Genomic DNA, 22,409 nt, shown 5'->3' on the forward strand with positions numbered 1-22,409 from the left:
TGAAGTCGTGTTTATTAATATTGGCCTAAACCCCTTATTGGTACCTAGTCCAGGTCCCTTAAGGTTGAGGGCGGCCTTTATTAACATTCATTGAACTGTCTTCACACTTAGGATCTTTTTCATCCAAGTAAGTATAGCCTATATGGGATGGTGTCTAGGAAGGGGACAACGCTCATGACAGGTTCTTGAATCCAGAAGTGCGTGCAAATGGGCCTAAACCACAATGTGGGAGTAGCTCATGCCAAAATGGATTCTACCTCTCGTGGTCGCCCTCCCCTACCTGGCCATTTCAGTAAGGTTGCCCAAAGGATGTAGGAGGGACTTGGTGTCTAGACGACTATACTTGGGCCGCACGTCCTCTTGATTTACCGCTTGGAATTTAATTCGAAATCAATGATATATATAACAAATTAAAATATTGTGATTCACTAAGGTATATTGGATTAAACATTGTCACGCCCCTGATTTTTACACAAATAAAAATCGATATATATAACCCCATAATTATATATGCGTGAACGTTCAGTCATCAATACAAATACCTAGAACATCTTTCCCTTAAAACAAGTACATACTGATGCCCTGAACCAATCCAAGTTAATATACACTCGCTCAACAGAGTTATATATTACATAAGTTTACGAATTAAATTGCCATCACAAAATAAAACGTAAATACTCCTCAGAGTTCACTACAAAGCGGAAGTCATAGCAATGGTAAAGCCAGATCAAATTTGCTTCCTACCAGTTCTGCTGCCAACTAGATACCTCAGCTTCAGCCACGATTTCCCTGACCTGCAAGATTAACCCCTACACCGTTTGAATAGTGCACCGGGTTGTCACACAACAAACCCGGTAAGCTTTTGCAAGCCCGTATGAGTAACTCAAAATAACTCACACCAAATTACGGGATAAAAGCCCGCACAACTCACGCCAACACGAGGAAAACCTTTCGACTCGAGAATAAGGAAAACATACCATGCTTCCCAAAACAATACTCTTTCCCAAAAAGGAAATCACAAAAGCCACACCGTGACAAAATCATATAAATCGTTAACATCACAATTCAAATATGATTAATCGATCCAACCTGGATAAAACACATACGCACATCAATCATACCTATCGTTACCCAACAAATAGCATATGATTCTTAGTCCAACCTGGACAAAATACGTACCCAGGAGTCATAAGTAACCTACTTAGATCCATGAGGTACCATGGCAGACATACTAGCACTCTAGCTTATCGTAACCACTCGCCCGGCTAACTGCGTGATTCCTTATTTCTTGCCTTGGTCACTATCAGCGACCTGTCACCATCTGTGACATATGATCTTCAGACCCCATCCAATCTCGAAATCAACCATTGGTCACCATCTGCGACCTATCACCATCTGTGACATATGATCTTCAGACCCCATCTGGTCTCAGATCAACCATTAGTCACCATCTGTGACATATATAATATGATTCACAAGTCCTCCCAGGACATTTAAAAGAAAGAATCCCCGAAACTCTCTTTTAAAGAGACACGTACTCATGAGCATCAGATAGCTCCTCACTAACCCCATGATGTACCAACAACAAATCAGTCCAACCTAGACACACAACACATCAACACAGATTCACCACGAAGCCACTAATACATGAATACGTATGTATATATATATGTACACACATAGTCATTCACTCAGAAATGTCATCAATACATGAATACATATGTATATATATATATCCCATAATATATATATGTACACACATAATCATTCACTCAGAAATGCAACCAATACATGAATACATATGTATATATATATATCCCATAATATATATATGTACACACATAATCATTCATTCAGAAATGTCACAATACATCTATGGTAACTAGGCTCATAACACAGATAAATCATTGGTCACCATCTGCAACCTATCACCGTCTGTGACTCTTGGTTTTCATACCCCGTCTGGTCTTAGAACCAACCGTTGGTCACCATCTGCGACCCATGCTTTTCAGACCCCATCTGGTCTCAAGTCAACGTTAAGTAAGTCACACCTGACCTAAAAACGTTACGACCATCTAGTTCCGGCTTTCCCTATCCCTACTCACCATCTGTGACCCTTGGTACAAAGACCAATACATTTAAAATGAGTCACGCTTGACTCCAAAATGTAACATCAAACTCAATGCTTTTCAAACAATAGAAAACATCTTTTTCCACAATATTGTTTCTATGAAAAGTCTCATTCAACAATAATATGAACCCATCATGCATATTATTCATCACACATCATCCACAAGAATATATATATTTCACGTAAATATATATATACGTAGTCATTCGCTCAGGAATGCCTACTAATACCAACTATAGTTTGCAGTTAAATAATTAACGCCAAAACGATAATGGTAATTCTGTTCATTGATGAACCTTGTGAGATTACTCACCTCGAAACTCCCGCTGCGTCTTCAATACAGAACAAGGCAGCCACACCACAAAACAACCGTCCAAGGATACCTCGTCAAGCACCTAATCACATACGGTTTCAACTTAGCAACAATCCACAAACAATTTAAGTCCGAAACCCCCGTTTTGAACTAAAATCCCCAAAGTGACGTCAATCGAGGCGAAACCACATCCGAGACCACCCAATGTCTCTGGAATATTTCTACGATCGATGTGACCAAACCACAAGTCGATCGGACGCTCAAATCCTCACGGATAGCATAAATCGATCGGTATGAAACTGTAAAAATCATAACAATTCCAAACGAACTCCAAAACTTGCATATTATATATCGAAACGCTCGCATCAACGAGTAGAACATATATAATAACAGAAACAGTTCCTTAAGTGGCCGGAACACCGCCGGAACGCCACCACAGACGGTGGTGCACCGCCGCCGGCCAAAAACACATTATTTCACAAAACTCCCAACATCAAAAAGCTTCATCTAAGCATGCTTGTGAATTCTCATAACTAGCTCGAAGTCAGAAAACAAGCATAAGGGGTCGAAAACTACCTCACAAGCCCTGAACAGTAATCCCAACTGAGTTGATCGAAGTTTCATGTGAATCGATCCAAACAAACACCAAGGATCGATCGGCGAGGCTTCTCTGAGCCCAACCAAGGAAACTCGAAGCCTTGCCGACGTCGGAACAAGGAATTCCGACCGGGTCCGAAAACACCAACCTGCATCGCCTTGCAGCGCCGCCGTGGAGGAGAATCGGCGCTAGAGGACACCAGAGGGACGACCAGACGGAGGAGACGATCCTATCTGGAAAGTTTCGTCGCCGGAGACCGCCGCAGTTCGCCGGAAAAGTCGGGTCGGATCGACTGGGTCCGGGTCGGGTCAGTCGGATTATTTCGATTCTGAAGGTGCGAACGAGAGAGAAGAGAGAGAAAGGAATAGTTTCCGGAAATGGAAATTATGAAAATAGTAAGTTTCTCCTTCGGGAAACTTCTATTTATACCAAAATGGAAATTCCTTCCAATGGCCATAACTTTCTCATACGAACTCCGATTCTCGCGTTCCACATGTCCACGAACTCGTATCGACGCGCTCTACAACTTTCGTGAAGGAAGTTTTCGGAGAATCCCAACGAATAAAAATTCAACCTTTGGCAACCCCCTAAAACCATATTCTTCAATTAATTATTCGCCCGAAACACTTCCGCTCCATCCACGAGCCACGAAACCGTCCAACAACCATAAATTAGATTCCGGAAATTCCTCGGAAAATAATTACGAATTTCCGGGGCATCACATTCTACCCCCCTTAAAGAAATTTCGTCCCGAAATTTACACGTACCACACCCACAAGTACGCATAAACCAAGCTCAAATCCAATTCTCATTTCGCAACAACCTGTTCTTGTCTCACATTACAACATACCTAGCTCAATAATGGATACAGGTACCCTACCTAGTATCACAGCATTAGGAATCTTTACCACACCACTTGGTGGTAATCCAATCATTTCATGGATCTCATCCTCGTACACTATCCAACAAAGACTCTGTGACTGCAGCACTACATACAGACCACACAAGAGTCCAGAATCCTGTCATCACAACAGTATCTGTATCACATTATCGTTAATGTAAACCTTACATTACAAGAATTGAAAATGAAACCTTCATTTCAACTCAAATCGTGCCTTTGCTTCACAACCTAACAAGTGCCTACCCAACCTGGAAACACAAAATCAAGCTAAGGTCCGGCACCGCCTGACCCCCACATATATCGTCACCTGTCATTGTAATCACAACCAAAGTGGTATAGATCCCCTACTACCACAACAATGAAGGATGCATCACATCACATGCCATACTCAAAAGTCTAACTATAGACAACAGAAAAAACTCAACACAACACAACACATGGAAAGAAGTACACAACTATCACACATTATTCTAACACACAAGCAGAATTAGATAAGGTACCTTCTTATCCTCACACACATCAGCTTGAGGAAACCATGCAACCATGATTCCTACTAACATTCTATATCCTTTCCACAGAAAGGACAACATGAGTCACCTCTGTGACCATGCTCTATTTGCTAACTTAACCATCAAGTAGCAAATTAAGTCTCATCTAGACAATAAAAGAAGAATACTCAAGGAATTCTCCTTTAACTACATACTTATGAGTCTCCAGCAACCTCGACCGTTACTCTCATAATCTATAATGGCAGACAGACTAGAACTCTATTGAAATCGTAATCACTCATCCTACCAAGGACGTGATTACCTATTTCCTGCCTTGATCACCATCTGCGATCAGTCACCGTCTATGACTCAATATATCACCATCTGTGATCAGTCACCATCTGTGACTCAATATAGATCACCATCTGTGATCAGTCACCATCTGTGACTCAATATATCACCATCTGTGATCAGTCACCGTCTGTGATTCAATATCGATCACCATCTGTGATATGTCACCGTCTGTGACTCAATATATCACTATCTGTGATCAGTCACCGTCTGTGACTCAATATATCACCATCTGTGATCAGTCACCATCTGTGACTCAATATAGATCACCATCTGTGATCAGTCACCATCTGTGACTCAATATAGATCACCATCTGTGATCAGTCACCATCTGTGATCAGTCACCGTCTGTGATTCAATATAGATCTCAATATAGATCACCATCTGTGATCAGTCACCATCTGTGACTCAATATATCACCATCTGTGATCAGTCACCGTCTGTGATTCAATATTGATCACCATCTGTGATCAGTCACCGTCTGTGATTCAATATAGATCACCATCTGTGATCAGTCACCATCTGTGACTCAATATATCACCATCTGTGATCAGTCACCGTCTGTGATTCAATATTGATCACCATCTGTGATCAGTCACCGTCTGTGATTCAATATAGATCACCATCTGTGATCAGTCACCATCTGTGACTCAATATATCACCATCTGTGATCAGTCACCGTCTGTGATTCAATATTGATCACCATCTGTGATCAGTCACCGTCTGTGATTCAATATAGATCACCATTTGTGATCAGTCACCATCTGTGACTCAATATAGATCACCATCTGTGATCAGTCACCTTCGGTGACTCAATATCGATCACCATCTGTGATCAGTCACCGTCTGTGACTCAATATATCACTATCTGTGATCAGTCACCGTCTGTGACTCAATATCTATCACCATCTGTGATCAGTCACCGTCTGTGACTCAATATCTATCACCATCTGTGATCAGTCACCGTCTGTGACTCAATATATCACCATCTGTGATCAGTCACCGTCTGTGACTCAATATATATCACCATCTGTGATCAGTCACCATCTGTGACTCAATATATATCACCATCTGTGATCAGTCACCTTCTGTGACTCAATATCGATCACCATCTGTGATCAGTCACCGTCTGTGACTCAATATATCACTATCTGTGATCAGTCACCATCTGTGACTCAATATCGATCACCATCTGTGATCAGTCACCTCAACCTAGACACGATATACACATAGCTCACACCTACGGCCATCAATTCCGTAATCTTCCATATCGTGCCTACATAAGTTAACTGGTGACTACATCCTCATGCTTAGATTCTCAACTAGCGTTCCATTACACAAATTCAATCAAACAAGACTTCCTCAAGAAATGTTTGATGCCATTCTAACGCCCTACGGCGAATCCTAAACCACACTTATTCCCTCCCCACTAGGAGCCTTTGTCATCAACATGACATCAAAGGTGAAAACAATGAATCACCTTTCTATCCTCACACAGAGCACAATCGTCACCACTATGGTCTTCAAGATAAATCAAGCCAACAATCAATCAATCAAGAAGAAAACAAGGCAATCACAATTCAAAACAAGCAAAACAATTCATAGTAGCCCCTGCATATAATTTAATTCAGGAGGTCACATTAAGTCAAACAATTCAAGTCAAAGTAGTCATCGTAATCCCACACTCTGACGTCTGTAGGTAGCCCCGACCATCACAACAGTCCTCTCGATTATAGTTAACTTAATAACAATTCAACTCCACTACCGAGCTGTCATCCCATTGATCATCACATAGATTCATTGCTAGTCATCACATAGATAGCAATCATCACACAGACTCCCTTTTCAACTACTCCTAGCCTCGAAATCTCCTTAGCCAACCTCGACAAACGAGTGGCATCCACAACTTCCACCACGGGTGGAACAGGCAGCTCCACATTCGATGCCTCGATATCATTCTCAAACATCTCCTCAACATGAGGAAGAATCCTGCCCCTACCTTTGGGTCTACCTTGACCCCTAGCTTTGCTTCCTTGTGAATCCATCACCCAAGGAGCATAGCAACATGTGGTTAACACTTGTACAACTCCCAACTACAAGTATGAGTCAACGTTATGACTAAATCAACCACATCACTACGTCAGAAGATACAATTCTATCCCCTACGTAAACAAGAGTCAAATCTAAAGGCCCTCACTCCTCAAAAGATTATAACCCCTAGAAGCTACTCTAAGCTCCTACAATTTGTTCACTGAGCCAACACTACCCTGAAGACTCACATTCCAACTCTCACTGCATACCCAATGACTATATCAATACCGAAGAGCATCAGATGGGGATCCGCTGCAGACGGGCCATCACTCGAGGAGTATTGATTGTCACCAAATATGCACCTTACGCTCTGATACCAATCTGTCACGCCCCTGATTTTTACACAAATAAAAATCGATATATATAACCCCATAATTATATATGCGTGAACGTTCAGTCATCAATACAAATACCTGGAACATCTTTCCCTTAAAACAAGTACATACTGATGCCCTGAACCAATCCAAGTTAATATACACTCGCTCAACAGAGTTATATATTACATAAGTTTACGAATTAAATTGCCATCACAAAATAAAACGTAAATACTCCTCAGAGTTCACTACAAAGCGGAAGTCATAGCAATGGTAAAGCCAGATCAAATTTTCTTCCTACCAGTTCTGCTGCCAACTAGATACCTCAGCTTCAGCCACGATTTCCCTGACCTGCAAGATTAACCCCTACACCGTTTGAATAGTGCACCGGGTTGTCACACAACAAACCCGGTAAGCTTTTGCAAGCCCGTATGAGTAACTCAAAATAACTCACACCAAATTACGGGATAAAAGCCCGCACAACTCACGCCAACACGAGGAAAACCTTTCGACTCGAGAATAAGGAAAACATACCATGCTTCCCAAAACAATACTCTTTCCCAAAAAGGAAATCACAAAAGCCACACCGTGACAAAATCATATAAATCGTTAACATCACAATTCAAATATGATTAATCGATCCAAACTGGATAAAACACATACGCACATCAATCATACCTATCGTTACCCAACAAATAGCATATGATTCTTAGTCCAACCTGGACAAAATACGTACCCAGGAGTCATAAGTAACCTACTTAGATCCATGAGGTACCATGGCAGACATACTAGCACTCTAGCTTATCGTAACCACTCGCCCGGCTAACTGCGTGATTCCTTATTTCTTGCCTTGGTCACTATCAGCGACCTGTCACCATCTGTGACATATGATCTTCAGACCCCATCCAATCTCGAAATCAACCATTGGTCACCATCTGCGACCTATCACCATCTGTGACATATGATCTTCAGACCCCATCTGGTCTCAGATCAACCATTAGTCACCATCTGTGACATATATAATATGATTCACAAGTCCTCCCAGGACATTTAAAAGAAAGAATCCCCGAAACTCTCTTTTAAAGAGACACGTACTCATGAGCATCAGATAGCTCCTCACTAACCCCATGATGTACCAACAACAAATCAGTCCAACCTAGACACACAACACATCAACACAGATTCACCACGAAGCCACTAATACATGAATACGTATGTATATATATATGTACACACATAGTCATTCACTCAGAAATGTCATCAATACATGAATACATATGTATATATATATATCCCATAATATATATATGTACACACATAATCATTCACTCAGAAATGCAACCAATACATGAATACATATGTATATATATATATCCCATAATATATATATGTACACACATAATCATTCATTCAGAAATGTCACAATACATCTATGGTAACTAGGCTCATAACACAGATAAATCATTGGTCACCATCTGCAACCTATCACCGTCTGTGACTCTTGGTTTTCATACCCCGTCTGGTCTTAGAACCAACCGTTGGTCACCATCTGCGACCCATGCTTTTCAGACCCCATCTGGTCTCAAGTCAACGTTAAGTAAGTCACACCTGACCTAAAAACGTTACGACCATCTAGTTCCGGCTTTCCCTATCCCTACTCACCATCTGTGACCCTTGGTACAAAGACCAATACATTTAAAATGAGTCACGCTTGACTCCAAAATGTAACATCAAACTCAATGCTTTTCAAACAATAGAAAACATCTTTTTCCACAATATTGTTTCTATGAAAAGTCTCATTCAACAATAATATGAACCCATCATGCATATTATTCATCACACATCATCCACAAGAATATATATATTTCACGTAAATATATATATACGTAGTCATTCGCTCAGGAATGCCTACTAATACCAACTATAGTTTGCAGTTAAATAATTAACGCCAAAACGATAATGGTAATTCTGTTCATTGATGAACCTTGTGAAATTACTCACCTCGAAACTCCCGCTGCGTCTTCAATACAGAACAAGGCAGCCACACCACAAAACAACCGTCCAAGGATACCTCGTCAAGCACCTAATCACATACGGTTTCAACTTAGCAACAATCCACAAACAATTTAAGTCCGAAACCCCCGTTTTGAACTAAAATCCCCAAAGTGACGCCAATCGAGGCGAAACCACATCCGAGACCACCCAATGTCTCCGGAATATTTCTACGATCGATGTAACCAAACCACAAGTCGATCGGACGCTCAAATCCTCACGGATAGCATAAATCGATCGGTATGAAACTGCAAAAATCATAACAATTCCAAACGAATTCCAAAACTTGCATATTATATATCGAAACGCTCGCATCAACGAGTAGAACATATATAATAACAGAAACAGTTCCTTAAGTGGCCGGAACACCGCCGGAACGCCACCACGGACGGTGGTGCACCGCCGCCGGCCAAAAACACATTATTTCACAAAACTCCCAACATCAAAAAGCTTCATCTAAGCATGCTTGTGAATTCTCATAACTAGCTCGAAGTCAGAAAACAAGCATAAGGGGTCGAAAACTACCTCACAAGCCCTGAACAGTAATCCCAACTGAGTTGATCGAAGTTTCACGTGAATCGATCCAAACAAACACCAAGGATCGATCGGCGAGGCTGCTCTGAGCCCAACCAAGGAAACTCGAAGCCTTGCCGACGTCGGAACAAGGAATTCCGACCGGGTCCGAAAACACCAACCTGCATCGCCTTGCAGCGCCGCCGTGGAGGAGAATCGGCGCTAGAGGACACCAGAGGGACGACCAGACGGAGGAGACGATCCTATCTGGAAAGTTTCGTCGCCGGAGACCGCCGCAGTTCGCCGGAAAAGTCGGGTCGGATCGACTGGGTCCGGGTCGGGTCAGTCGGATTATTTCGATTCTGAAGGTGCGAACGAGAGAGAAGAGAGAGAAAGGAATAGTTTCCGGAAATGGAAATTATGAAAATAGTAAGTTTCTCCTTCGGGAAACTTCTATTTATACCAAAATGGAAATTCCTTCCAATGGCCATAACTTTATAGTTTCCGGAAATGGAAATTATGAAAATAGTAAGTTTCTCCTTCGGGAAACTTCTATTTATACCAAAATGGAAATTCCTTCCAATGGCCATAACTTTCTCATACGAACTCTCGAATGCCTAAACATTTATTCTTGGTGAAGTGCTAATCTTGGTGTTGTGAAAGTAAGAGATTGCTGAGACAAAAAGTTGAAGGGCTATAGAGTCTGTTTTGTGTCAAGTCTTTAATTTTCGTTGAGTCTTAGTGTGTGTCTTAGTGTGATTTTGCTAAGGGACTAGCAAAAGCTAAGTGTGGGGGAATTTGATAGGAGCATTTTAATGCGACGTTTTAACTGCATTTCCCTACATTTTCTGCGTTATTTCCTTAATAAAACTCTGTTTAGGAAAGTTTCCATTCTTTGATTGGGAAAGTTCCTATTTGTAGAAAGTTTCTATTTTGGTAGTTTCTATTTATCATTTTTAGAAAGTTTCCCATTTTCAGTTTAGGAAAGTTGCCATTTTTCATTTTAGGAAAGTTTCTATTTTTCTTACTAGTTTCTATTTTCAGGACCTCCGAGCTAAAAAGTGGAAATGAACTCACAAATGGAAAGAGGAGCTTGCGAAAGTCAAGGGGAGTAAAAATGAGAAACAATGAGCCACAGAAATGAGCAGAAATGAAGAAATAAAGCTTTCCTGGTCCAACCAGGAAACCCTGCGAAAAGGAGGAAAGCTCACCAATGAAGTTTCCAACGTTACTATGAAAAAGAAATGGAAAAATGAAGTGTTATGGCGTTGGAAGGTGACAAGGCTTGAATAAGAAGCAACAAGGCCCAAGAACTCTCAAGACTTATTGGATTTTCGGCAATTTGGATAAAAGCCCACAAAAGCCCATGCAATTAGGGTTTGTGACGCAATGATTAAACCCTAGGAGAGTTTGCCGTCCAAAGCCAAGAGAGAAACAAGGAAAATGACGTGGAAAATCAGAAAATATAAAGAAGATTTCGATTGAGATTTTCTAGGGAAATTTTTATGGAAAGATAATCCCTAGGAGACTCCTTGCCGTCCAAAGCAAGAGGAAAAGAAGGATTTGCCGTGTGAATTAAAAAGAAAACCCTAGAGAATTCGGCAAGGAGATATTCAAGGGAGAAATAAAAGGAAAGAGAAAAAGGTGGAGACCAAGAAAAGCTCAAAAGAAGTCTAGATACATTCCTTAATCCCCTAAAGGAAGTTTGGCCGAATTGAACTACAAAAATCAGAAATTATATCAAGGGAATTTCGGCAAGATTATTTAGGGAATTAATCTTGGAATTTTGTGATTGGATGGACCACCTCATAGGGCTTATGTGGCAAGCAAGCATTGGAGGAAATTATGTGGAGTTAACACATTGTTGCCGTGAGAATTAAGAGGAAGCACACGGCTTGGAGACCAAGGAGGCCGTCCACTATATATTCTTTCACTTTCTCAACGTCAAGGGTTCCTCTCCTTTGTGTTTTACACTTTAGAAAAAAAAATCAGAAAACTCTCTCTAGCCTAGCCGTGAGTTCTACCACCCTCTAGTCATCTCCACGAGTTCAAGCAAGGCCAAAGGAAGAAGAAGAATTGCCGTGAGCATCATCCTCCATCACCATCCTTGACGCTTGCTTTCGAGATTCAAGAGACCACCTCCTCAATTTGTTCATCTCATCTTCATCCACGGTGTAATCTGATTCTCCTTTGTAACCTTTGCTTTGAATTTCGTTGGTTATGAACTAGTTGACATATATGTATGAACAAAGTATTATTTCTGGAATTTTTATGATTAATTGATAATTTCAGATTCATATATTGCGATTTATGGTTGCTTTTGTGTGAGTGTTTGATTAAATTTGCATGATAGATAACTTTTGTATTTTAATCTTATGTGGTTGCAAACACTTAGGGTTTTGATATAATTGGTGCTAGGTTTAAGAACATGAATTCGACTTTTCGTTTTGTGTAAACTTGAATCAAAGTAGTAAAGGTTTTGGACAAAGATCGAATTTAACCAAAGAGAATTGCAATTAGGTGGACTTTTTCATACTAAGTTGCACACTTGAGTTGATAGCCTTTCTAGGTGCTTATTGCGTCGAATATGTTGTGTTTGACTAGCTTTCTAGGGCTTGCATGCATGTTTGATAGGATTAGTCTTTGTGCTTTCACTTAGATTAATTAGCATTGAAAAGTAAAATATGGGAAATTGTTTGCTTTTAACGTTTCACATGATCAACTCCTCTTGCATGACCTTGATAAACAATGTTAGAAATTGATTCGATTTTTAATCATATATTTCAGTTTGATCTTTGTTCTTTCATTCCATTTGTGTTTTTATGTTTTTGCATTTTAATTGTTTTGTTAACTTAGTTTTATTTTCGAAAAACCAAAAACAAAATCCCCCCTTTTAGTAGATATGTATATATTTTGTTATATCTTTGTAAATATTATACTTTGTTTTAATTTTAATTGTTTAATTGTTTGACAATGACAGGTGTACCCTCAATCCCCGGAATAGAACGATCCCTATTTACTTTATACTACTAATGACATTTCAGGGTTAAATTATGCGTTTGCTTTCGAGCGCATCACACAACTTCTTTGACTTTTTCTCTCGTTCAGCCTTTTCCTTCTTCTTCGAACCCATTGCTTCCAACTATCTGTTCACAAAGCACAAGTAAATGTTATAGGCAAACAAAACACTTAAAAACAGTAACCTGCTAAATCAGTAAATACTGAAGTGTACATCAAAGACTATCACAAACAAATGCACTTAAATAAATCACATATTTCATTCAAAGTCATAAAACAGCAATTAAAAAGTGTTTTAACTCCAAATATAATACAAATACAAGCCACTATTGTTCTCTTGGAGTAGTGAATTGGAGAGACAGATACAGGACAGCCTCAAGTTAAGGTTGGTAATATACTAATATGTATTTCTTTATTTATTACCCAAATAACCCAATGACCGAACAAGTGGAGTTAAATGAATATATTGAACTGTTATATATTCCCCACAGTATAAATTTGACTAGATTGGATCTTCTAGACCTCTTTACCAGTACATAAAGAGGAATTCCCTTTTATTATCTTCTTTGGAGACTATTAGGTAAAACAGAGGAAGGGTTCCTGAAGCCAATAGTTCAATATGACCTGGAGGCAAAATAATTAGTATGGGCCATTATATAATTGGGTTGCATCCTTCTAATTAATCAATAAGGTGGTTGGAATACAACTTAGTTTACAGCGGAAAGTAATCCATCACAAGGGACTCTGTGGGTGAGTATGCACACACTCTTGAAACTTACATACTGTGCAATTATTAGATTTTTGACATGCAAAACTTACCTGGACCCAGATTGTAAAGATGCTGAGTGACAGCATTGACTACGCCTGAACCAGAAAACTGAAGAAGCGTGGCAAACCACTTTTGATCATAAAATCCTCCAGGTCCTACAATTGTAGGCTTTATGTGGGAGTCATTGTACAACTGGTTGACAATTTGTTTAAGCTTCATCATGTCTTTTCCATACTGTTCAGCTCCAACTCTAGCTCCAACACCATTACCACAGAGCTCATTACCTACACCAAGATAGACAAGAATATATGTGAAGCAAAAACAAAACAAGTGGCAAGAAAGATGTTCATATCTTTTCATAATCATAGCCAACTCCCATGAATTTATGTGGTAGCCCTTCGAAAATCTCCAACCTCAACATCCACGCCTTTGTGGTGCCTCCCTGACAGTGCATTCAAGCTAAATGTGACAAGGGGCCTGAAAATGTAAGATACAGATCGTAAGTCACAGTACAAGTAAGCCTAGACCACATAATTCAGAGCAGCAAAGGATATGCGCATATTAAAAAAATATTAAAAAATATTATGCCACCTTGTTTACTTATAATAATATTAAGCCATTAAAAATATTTAAAAAAATACAGAAAATAATAACCACTTATGCCTCCTTAAGCTCCAATTCCAGAACAGCCATCAATTTATGCTGCTCAACATAAATTGTGCTGTGCTTGTTTTACTACTATTGGTCCAGAGTAAAATACTAAAATAAGTCATAATCTTGTTCCCAGCAGAATATACCAACACATGTCATCAGGTACCCAAAGTCATATATTAGGAGCAATCCTCTGAAGCATTGCGAGTGATAAAGAATGCTAAATAATGAGAGTTCAGCCTGAAAGATCTTGCATAGACTTTTGTGTACATCAAACAACAAGGGGTAATCTAGTAAGTACAGTACACCTAAAGGAGTGTCGAATGCAGGTAACAATCGTCGGCCTAGATCCTCAGCTAAGTTCAGCAACTGGTTGTCATATGTTGGAATTCTCATGCCCTGCAACAGAAGGGTGTAGGAATGATTCAATCTGACCTTCAAAATAATGGGTGTAGGAATGATTTAATCTAGTAATGCCCTGCAACACAACATCAAAATCTTACATTTAAAACAGCAATTCAGAAACCATTAATAAGAGGGGGAGAGAGAGAGATGCAAGGAGTGACAAGAAAGACAATTACTACATCTATTACATCATGACGGACATCGCAAGCTTAAAATTTTGGAATTTGAAAAGGTAAATAGCTAGGATATAGCAGCTGACTTTAGGAGAAAGATGTGCAGTTATCGAGACAATAAGTTCTTCATAAAAATGTAAATAGATCTCTATCCCAACATCAAAACGGAAGAAAATAGTGCAACATGTGGACATTTCATGATAGTAGCCCCTTTTTGTAACCCCTTTTTGTAACTTGTCTTCAACAGCAGCAGCCCCTAATAGAATTAAATCCTTTTCAATCATTTCAGATGCATCTATTAGTACTTCTTCTCTTTTAGGACCGATTGTGGTCTTAGTCTCAGTAAATATTGAGTTCCATTTTTCATACTCGACAGCGTCAAGTTTTCAATAAGCAAATGCTAGAGTTCGAAATCCATTATCTGCATAATCCGAAAGGAGTAGATTTGTACCCTCTTGGTAAGACCTACCATTGTCTACAAGCCTATCAAAGATAATGCTGAAAATGGAAACAGTTACCTTTCCTTAAGCCTGTTGTGACCATTTCTACTTGTCCAAAGCAATTGCAAGAGGTTCCAAGTATCTGAAAATCGATCAGAAGCAACAAATTCTAAACAACTTTCCTAAAAGAGCAATTATAATCCAGATTCCAACAATCAGTAGGTAAAGAACAAAATCAGAAGCAACCCAGAAACTGCTGAATAAAAACAACCCAAACCCACATCAAAACTCATCTCAAAGCTTAAAACTTTACCATCGAAGCCATCAGTAAAGCTCAAACACAAAAGCATACACCTTCCTTGAAGCAAATCACATCGATAATGTGAAGCTTTTTAGTTGATAAACAAGCAAAATTTGACATTGGCGGACCACTCAAGGACATGTAAGCTACGTTTGGTGAAATGGGTCCATCAAAGTTTGGAAATTTAAGCTTATGGTTTAGTTTAAGGCCTAAAATTTGCACAACCAGAAACCTAAAACTCAACAAAAGCCCCAAAATTCCCAAATCAGTCACAAACAATGAGAAGAATTGAGAAAGAGCGAACCAGAGATAAAGAATGCCCAGAAAGCTCCAGTTACATGGTCACCAAGCTTCGAACTTGCCCAGCTCAATGAAGAATGTCTTGGTAGATGAAACACAAATCCTTGGAAGCAAATTGAGAAACAAAAGCTCAGATCGATAATTTCAGAACTCACAAATCCTTCAAAGACATGTACTGAAGAGATTCGTGAATTACCTATGACTCAGAAGCTCAAAGTTTCTCCGAAACAGCGGCCTCGATCTCCGATCTTGTTCACTGTCTTAGAGCAGAGGAGCTAGTGTGACGCGAAAAAGAAATAGGACGAGGCGTCAAGTTCTGGTTGGATTCGAAGAACCAAGAGGATGAGAGTTTTGGTCGGAGGAGTAGAATGAAGAGGAGGATCTCCGATCTTGTTCACTGTCTTAGAGCAGAAGAGCTAGTGTGACGCGAAAAAGAAGGAGAACGAGGCGTCAAGTTCTGGTTGGATTCGAAGAACCAAGAGGATGAGAGTTTTGGTCGGAGGAGTAGAACGAAGAGGAGGATCTCCGATCTTGTTCACTGTCTTAGAGCAGAGGAGCTAGTGTGACGCGAAAAAGAAGGAGGACGAGGCGTCAAGTTCTGGTTGGATTCGAAGAACCAAGAGGATGAGAGTTTTGGTCGGAGGCGTAGAACGAAGAGGAGGAAAAGGAGGCTGTCGAATAGTAATTAGGGCAGTCTTAAGTCAATTTTAGTCCAAATATGTCTAAGTGTGGGAAACAACTTTTCATCCCCGCGTTTCTTTAAAAAAAATTTAACTTGGCCGCTCAGCCTTTCCGCGAAAATTTAAATCAAAGTTTAGACATCAGTCAACAGTAAATATCGATGTCAGTAATATCCATAGAAATCGGTATTTGAGGAATCGATGTTAATGATATTTTTTTACATCGCGTGAATTCCTCAGCGATGTAATTGTCGTGATGTCTAAGGCCAAAATTCTAGTAGTGTATGTTGTTCATAAATGTTGTGATCTATAGTACCTTAAATAGTAGAGCAATCCTCTTCAATTCCCCATGTCCTCTGTAATGTATATATACATGCAGCTCCGTATTGTTATGCTAATCTAAGTTCATTGCATATTTGTATGTGTATTACCTGATTGGCATATCATGTTTTGTTGTTGGACGGAATATTGACATATTATTACTTCAATCAGTGTTTTGATAATAGCTTGTTGAATAAAGTAGGGGAAGTCTAAGGTGTGTTGATGTTTGTCATACATCAACTTTTTAATTAATATATATTAAATTAAATTAGTTGGTGAAACCTGTTGTACAGGTTAACATGTTATCCAATTATAATTTTACATGTGTACTTAGAAAAAAAATTACCATACTAAGTACTCATTTATTCTTTTATACGTAAATCGTTCAAAAACTTGCAATGAATATCGTAAATATAGTAATTACTTTTATTACAACTATAATTATCATTAAATACGTCCAATGTGGTTTTTGTTGTAAAATGCCTCATCGATGATATAATTTACAAAAGAAAGGACTCTAATTACAAAAAGAACAACTGGATTACAAGAATAAGGACTTGAAAAGTTTTAGGTCTAATATGATTATTTACCATATAAACAAATCATTTGTTGTAGCATTGGTAAGTGGATCTTTATTTTTTTGTAAATGGATCATATTTCATGTAATTATCATAAAAACAACCATAATTACCACTTTATACCTCAATTGTTGTAATCTATAGTAAAATGCATTGTCAAACGAGTAATTCTCTCATGGATGATGAGATTTACACAAGAAAAGTATTAATTACAAAATATAGAACTTTAAAACACAATTAAGGACTCGTGCCTCATTTACAATATATACATAAAGTTTTACCACTTTGACAGCAATTCGTTGTCACATTAGTAAAATGGTTCTCAGACTTGTAATATATAAAATTACCACAAATAAGAGTTTGATTACTACTTCTACAACAATTCGTTGTCAAACTTGTAATATTGAAGAATTACCACAAATACAACCTTAGTTATTACTTTGGACCTCAATTCCCGTAAAATCTAGAAAAAACATTGTCAAATAAGTAAATAACTCCTAAAGGATAGTAATTACAAAATAGACAACCTTATTACACCATAAAGGACTCACCGCAAATTTACTTAAATATATGAAGTTTTACTATTATAGCAACACATTCGTTGTTTTATTAGTAAAGTGGTTCTGAAAACTTGTAATAATGAAGTATTAAAAAGTGAACTAATTTTTTTTTTTTTTTTTTCTTTCGAACTGAGGATTGGGTTCTCTATTTGCCTTTCTCTTCCAGCGTCCTTCTTAGTTCTTCCTTCTTCCTTCTTTCTTCTTGGTCCATAGTTAATCTTTGGCTCTCAGATTATTTGCTTCTTCTTTTTTCTTCTTTTGTTGTCATTTTTCTTCTTTCTCTATCTTTTACTTCCTCATCTCTCCTCCAGTCACTCTCACCCTCAAAAACCAGATCGAAAAACATACCAAACACCAAACAACCAAATCTGAATCGTACCGTCGCCATCCATCTTCGCCATCCGTTTCGTCATCCTTCTCTCTCAGCCTCTCACATCCTGCTTCATTTCCTATGAAACCAATCTTGGCCCAAAATCCGTAATACCCAAATCAAAAAACCTAACACCTCAGCCCTAAATACCTCTTCCAATCTCACGTGCTCTCTCGATTTCTGTTTAGCAATCGAAATCTTGTGGCTCGTTAGGTATTTTTTGCTTTTTGGTATATGTTTGCAGTCTATTTTCGGTAAATTGCAGTTGATTTTGGTTAGTTCTTTGGTTTTTGAATGTGATTCTATTGCAGAAATTGAAAGGGTACCAGGCTTCGATCAAATTTGTAGATTGAAGAGCTCGGTGTGACGGCGACGCTGAAGCCGCACCAAGTCGAAGGCGTCTCGTGGCTCATACAGCGGTACAACCTCGGCGTCAACGTCGTTCTCGGTAAGGGCTTTTCCGTAATTTCTCAACTCTCCTGCGTGTTTGATTGCTGAGAAAGGTTAAGAAAGAGTTCGATTTTGTTTTGCAGGAGATGAGGTATAACTTCTCTCGCTCTATCCAAGTCTTCTTCTCTACGGTGATTATGTACTTTTTCTGTTTTATTTATTTATTTATTTGTATCTTTTATGGAATGCGTTTAAAAGCTTAATGGAATGTGATTGTGTGAAATTTGTTTATGATTTTCTGATAATTGAAGTAATTAAATAAGGTTGTGCATTAGTTTTTGATGTGATTGCATATTACTTTAGCCTTAGAGTTGATAATGTCAGTAAAGCAAAATGTTTCCGATTCTTGATGAGAATTTTGAGAGGAGATTCTAATGTATGGGTTGAGATTCTTGAGACTTTTCCATTTCTGTCAAAAGTTGGTTCAAATATGACTGTTTGGTAATTGTTAGGGTTTTGTTGATCACATGAATTTAGTGGAAGATGCTGACTAGCTTAGTTGGTGAAGTTCTTTGGCATTGTATCCAAGGATGGTGATTGAAGCCCGCCTTCACCCTGGTTTGGAAGCATGGGATGTAGCTCTTTTTTTTTTCCCCCTAGGCCACGAGTGAAGTTAGTGAGGATGCTGATATTGATTGTTGAGGCTTGTGAAGTTGACTATGCGTTAAAATGCAACTTGTTGCAGCAGATGCAGTAGAAGTGAATTTTTCTCGGTTGTATTCAATATACTTAAATTGCAGTGGATGTTTTACAGATGGGACTGGGAAAGACTCTGCAAACTGTCGCTTTATTGAGCTATTTGAAGGTTCAAAACATGTCACGTGGACCATTCTGTGAGTTTCTTTTTTGGTTCTGGTGTGAAACTTGTGAGTTAATAATTTGGTTATTGGTGTGCTTGATACATATCTTGTCCCCTAATTATCACTCAATATGTATGCTTGGTATTGTGTCCTCTAAGTGTGACTGATGGTTGGGATGGAAAACTTTGCTCCAAAATTAAAATTTGTACGATATGTTGGTGATAAAGAATATAGGTGCAGCTTACGCAGGACAATATATGAGCATGTGAAAGTGCATTCCTCAGTATCTGATGTAAGAATGCTATTTGAGAAATGGGCTATGAACTTAATTTAACCATTAATGTCAGGCACTAGAGCTTATCGTTGTTAGCTTTTTAATCAGCTATTCTATTGGTCATTACACTATAGTCAATTTGTTTTGTGTTGATGTGTTAGCAGGTGTTGTCGTTACCTTTCGATGTCCTGTTGACAACATATGACATCGCGTTGGCCAATCAAGATTTCCTTTCTCAAATACCATGGAACTATGCAGTAATTGATTAAGCGCAAAGGCTTAAAACTTGACAAGACCCGCCCCGGATTTCACCCTGAAATCCGAGGTGGCCCTGCAGGGCCCACCTTAGAGATAACTCAACCGAGAATTGGCCGAGTCACCCCTAAAGTGGACTACCCAAAACATTAACTCACAATATATCAGAGCCAAACGAAGAAGTGCGGAAGCTATTCATCAACTATGCCTCGAACCACGTACGCCCGACCTCAACTAATAATGCCTGCACACTGGGCATTAGAAACCAAAAGGCCCAGGGGAAAGTAGACGAAAAACGTTAGCGTGAGTAGACAAAATAAACAATTTAAAAGAAAAAGGATTTCATATTTTCCCACATTTAATCATTTAAAAACTCGATGCATGCACAAATGGTAAAACACATTTAGCTTTAAATCCAAGAATTTCAAAACGATAAACCGACTAGCCTCGCTAGTCACAACATTCCAAAAATATATCGTAAAACCAAAATCTCGTTTCTCAAGAAGATAAGACTAGCCCCGCTGGCTACAGTGAAAATCGGACTAGCCCCGCTAGTCAAGCAACGATAAGATATGGGGAAGAAGTTTCACCATACGAAAGAAAGGAGCCTCCCAGGCTCGGGTCGGAGTGTCCCACACTCTGGAGCATCCCATGCTCTACTCTTACTCACCCACGAATACATAGTAAGCAGGGAGGAGTACTAATAGGCTAGCTAGCAATAAATATGACGACCCAGGTATGGTGGGTAAAAACCATTCAAATCCAGTAAATCTATAAAGCTTCCCCATAAGTCCCGCGAATAAAGAAAACACGGGTACGATTCCCAACCGTACCCGGAAATTCTCGTAGTAAGTCACAAAAATCAACAGCGTGTCCCACACGCTAAAAGAGTAATTAAATCAATCGTTTCCTCGACAAGAATTCCATTTAAAATCCGAAAACAATTCATTCCCGAAATTACTTTTTATAATATTTCATAAATCTCAAAACACAATCAAATCCGAAATCACTTTACAATCCGAAAACCAAAATCACTATCGATAGCAAATCATACTTTATTTCGAAATTCGCAATATCCTTTTAAAACTTAGAGCCAAAATCATTCTCAAATTATAATCGAGATAAATCAATTTATATTCTCAAATAAATAAACGTAATAATTAATTACGAAACAATATTGCATGCATCACTTAAAATCAAAAGTCCACTCACGGTACTATTGGGCGACCACGCAAACGAGTTCCTTCATCTAGCCGTAGCTCGCAACATTGCCCTGTACACAATTATATTTCCGTAAACGGCAATCTGATAAAATAAATACGAACCTAAACGAAACCCGAAAATCCCTATCTCCATTACTTCTCAAATTCCACCCAAATCTCTTCCACAACACCAATTCCTCAATTTACATATTCCACAAAGAAAACGAGGGAAATCCGACGGCCGGATTTCCCACAATTCAATCACAAAACTTCAAACTTCAGAAATTCACAAACAATTCCAAACTCCTCCAAAATTCACCAAACTTCACATACAAGCTCTACAACAATTATACAATTTAATGGGCTAAAAACTGAAATTAAAACACTGCCCTACATGCCTCCACGAGCCACCAATAGTGGCAGCGCGTGCGCCCCACGCGCCCGCGGCCACCACCTCCGATGGCCACCAAATTTTGGCAGCACCACCTACACAACAGACCCAACATTTTTCTCAACTACAACACATCCCAATTTTATCTTTAAACAGTCGAAACCGGCCGGTGCAAAAATTTCCAGAAATTCCAAGAACCCTAGAAATTGAAATTGTTAATTCGACCTCTACACTACAAATTGAAATGAAAGACCTTAGGGGAAATGATCTATGTCAAAAACCGAACCTTCGACGCCGGTTTGGTGGCCGGAGACTGCCGGAATCGCCGGAAATCGACAAAACTCCCAAACTGCTACAGTGAACTTAACGGCTCAAATCCGAGCTCTACCAATCGAGCCACTGCAAAATACCACCACAGGCGTGACAAGAAGGAGGAGAAGAGCTTGCCGGTGCCCTGATTCCATCGTGGGGTGGCCGGAGGAGGAAGAAATCGGAAGGAGAAGAAATCGGGCCGAAGAGGAGAAAGAATCGGGGGAGAAGAGAGAGAAAAGCTGGGTAAGTTTCCAAAAATGGAAACTTACCACAGTAAGTTGGCTATTTATAGAAACTTACCACATAAACAGTAACTTTAGTATTTCGCTTATAACTTTCGCATACGAACTCTAATTTTTACGTACCACATATCCACGCGCTCGGTTGAATGTCCTCTACAACTTCCA

General features: G+C 39.2%; 1 protein-coding gene and 1 long non-coding RNA gene across 7 annotated transcripts; both read right to left on the reverse strand.

The window, feature by feature from the left end:
• Positions 1–575: 575 nt before the first annotated feature.
• On the reverse strand, positions 576–3,256 carry LOC121049670. Of its 2 annotated transcripts, none has more exons than XR_005801013.1 (2): positions 3,021–3,256; positions 576–809 (listed from the first exon to the last, which is right to left on the reverse strand). It is a non-coding gene; the product is annotated as an uncharacterized LOC121049670 (long non-coding RNA). The 2 variants fall into 2 exon arrangements; XR_005801012.1 differs by lacking the exon at positions 3,021–3,256 and adding an exon at positions 2,445–2,491.
• Positions 3,257–12,750: 9,494 nt separating this feature from the next.
• Positions 12,751–16,536, reverse strand: LOC112169667 (heparanase-like protein 1). Of its 5 annotated transcripts, XR_002924811.2 has the most exons (7): positions 16,006–16,532; positions 15,814–15,912; positions 15,287–15,350; positions 14,499–14,668; positions 13,953–14,016; positions 13,590–13,823; positions 12,751–12,898 (listed from the first exon to the last, which is right to left on the reverse strand). XR_002924811.2 is itself a non-coding variant. In XM_040509636.1 (2 exons), exons 1-2 carry the CDS (start codon positions 13,903–13,905, stop codon positions 12,804–12,806), a joined length of 411 nt encoding a protein of 136 aa, XP_040365570.1. In that variant the 5' UTR covers positions 13,906–14,162; the 3' UTR covers positions 12,751–12,803. The 5 variants fall into 5 exon arrangements, 1 of the variants encoding a protein (XP_040365570.1); XR_005802356.1 differs by having other exon boundaries at positions 13,590–14,016; positions 16,006–16,533; XR_005802357.1 differs by having other exon boundaries at positions 13,590–14,016; positions 14,499–14,589.
• Positions 16,537–22,409: the final 5,873 nt, after the last annotated feature.

Source organism: Rosa chinensis, chromosome 6 (genome assembly GCF_002994745.2).
Source record: "Rosa chinensis cultivar Old Blush chromosome 6, RchiOBHm-V2, whole genome shotgun sequence".
Taxonomy (NCBI): Eukaryota; Viridiplantae; Streptophyta; class Magnoliopsida; order Rosales; family Rosaceae; genus Rosa; species Rosa chinensis.

Excerpts from the sequence above, each read along its gene's own strand:
- LOC112169667 (XM_040509636.1), bottom strand. The coding sequence starts at position 13,905 with ATGATTATGAAAAGATATGAACATCTTTCTTGCCACTTGTTTTGTTTT. Across the intron at positions 12,899-13,589 it reads TCTTTACAATCTGGGTCCAG|ATAGTTGGAAGCAATGGGTT; the intron begins GTAAGTTTTGCA and ends CTTTGTGAACAG.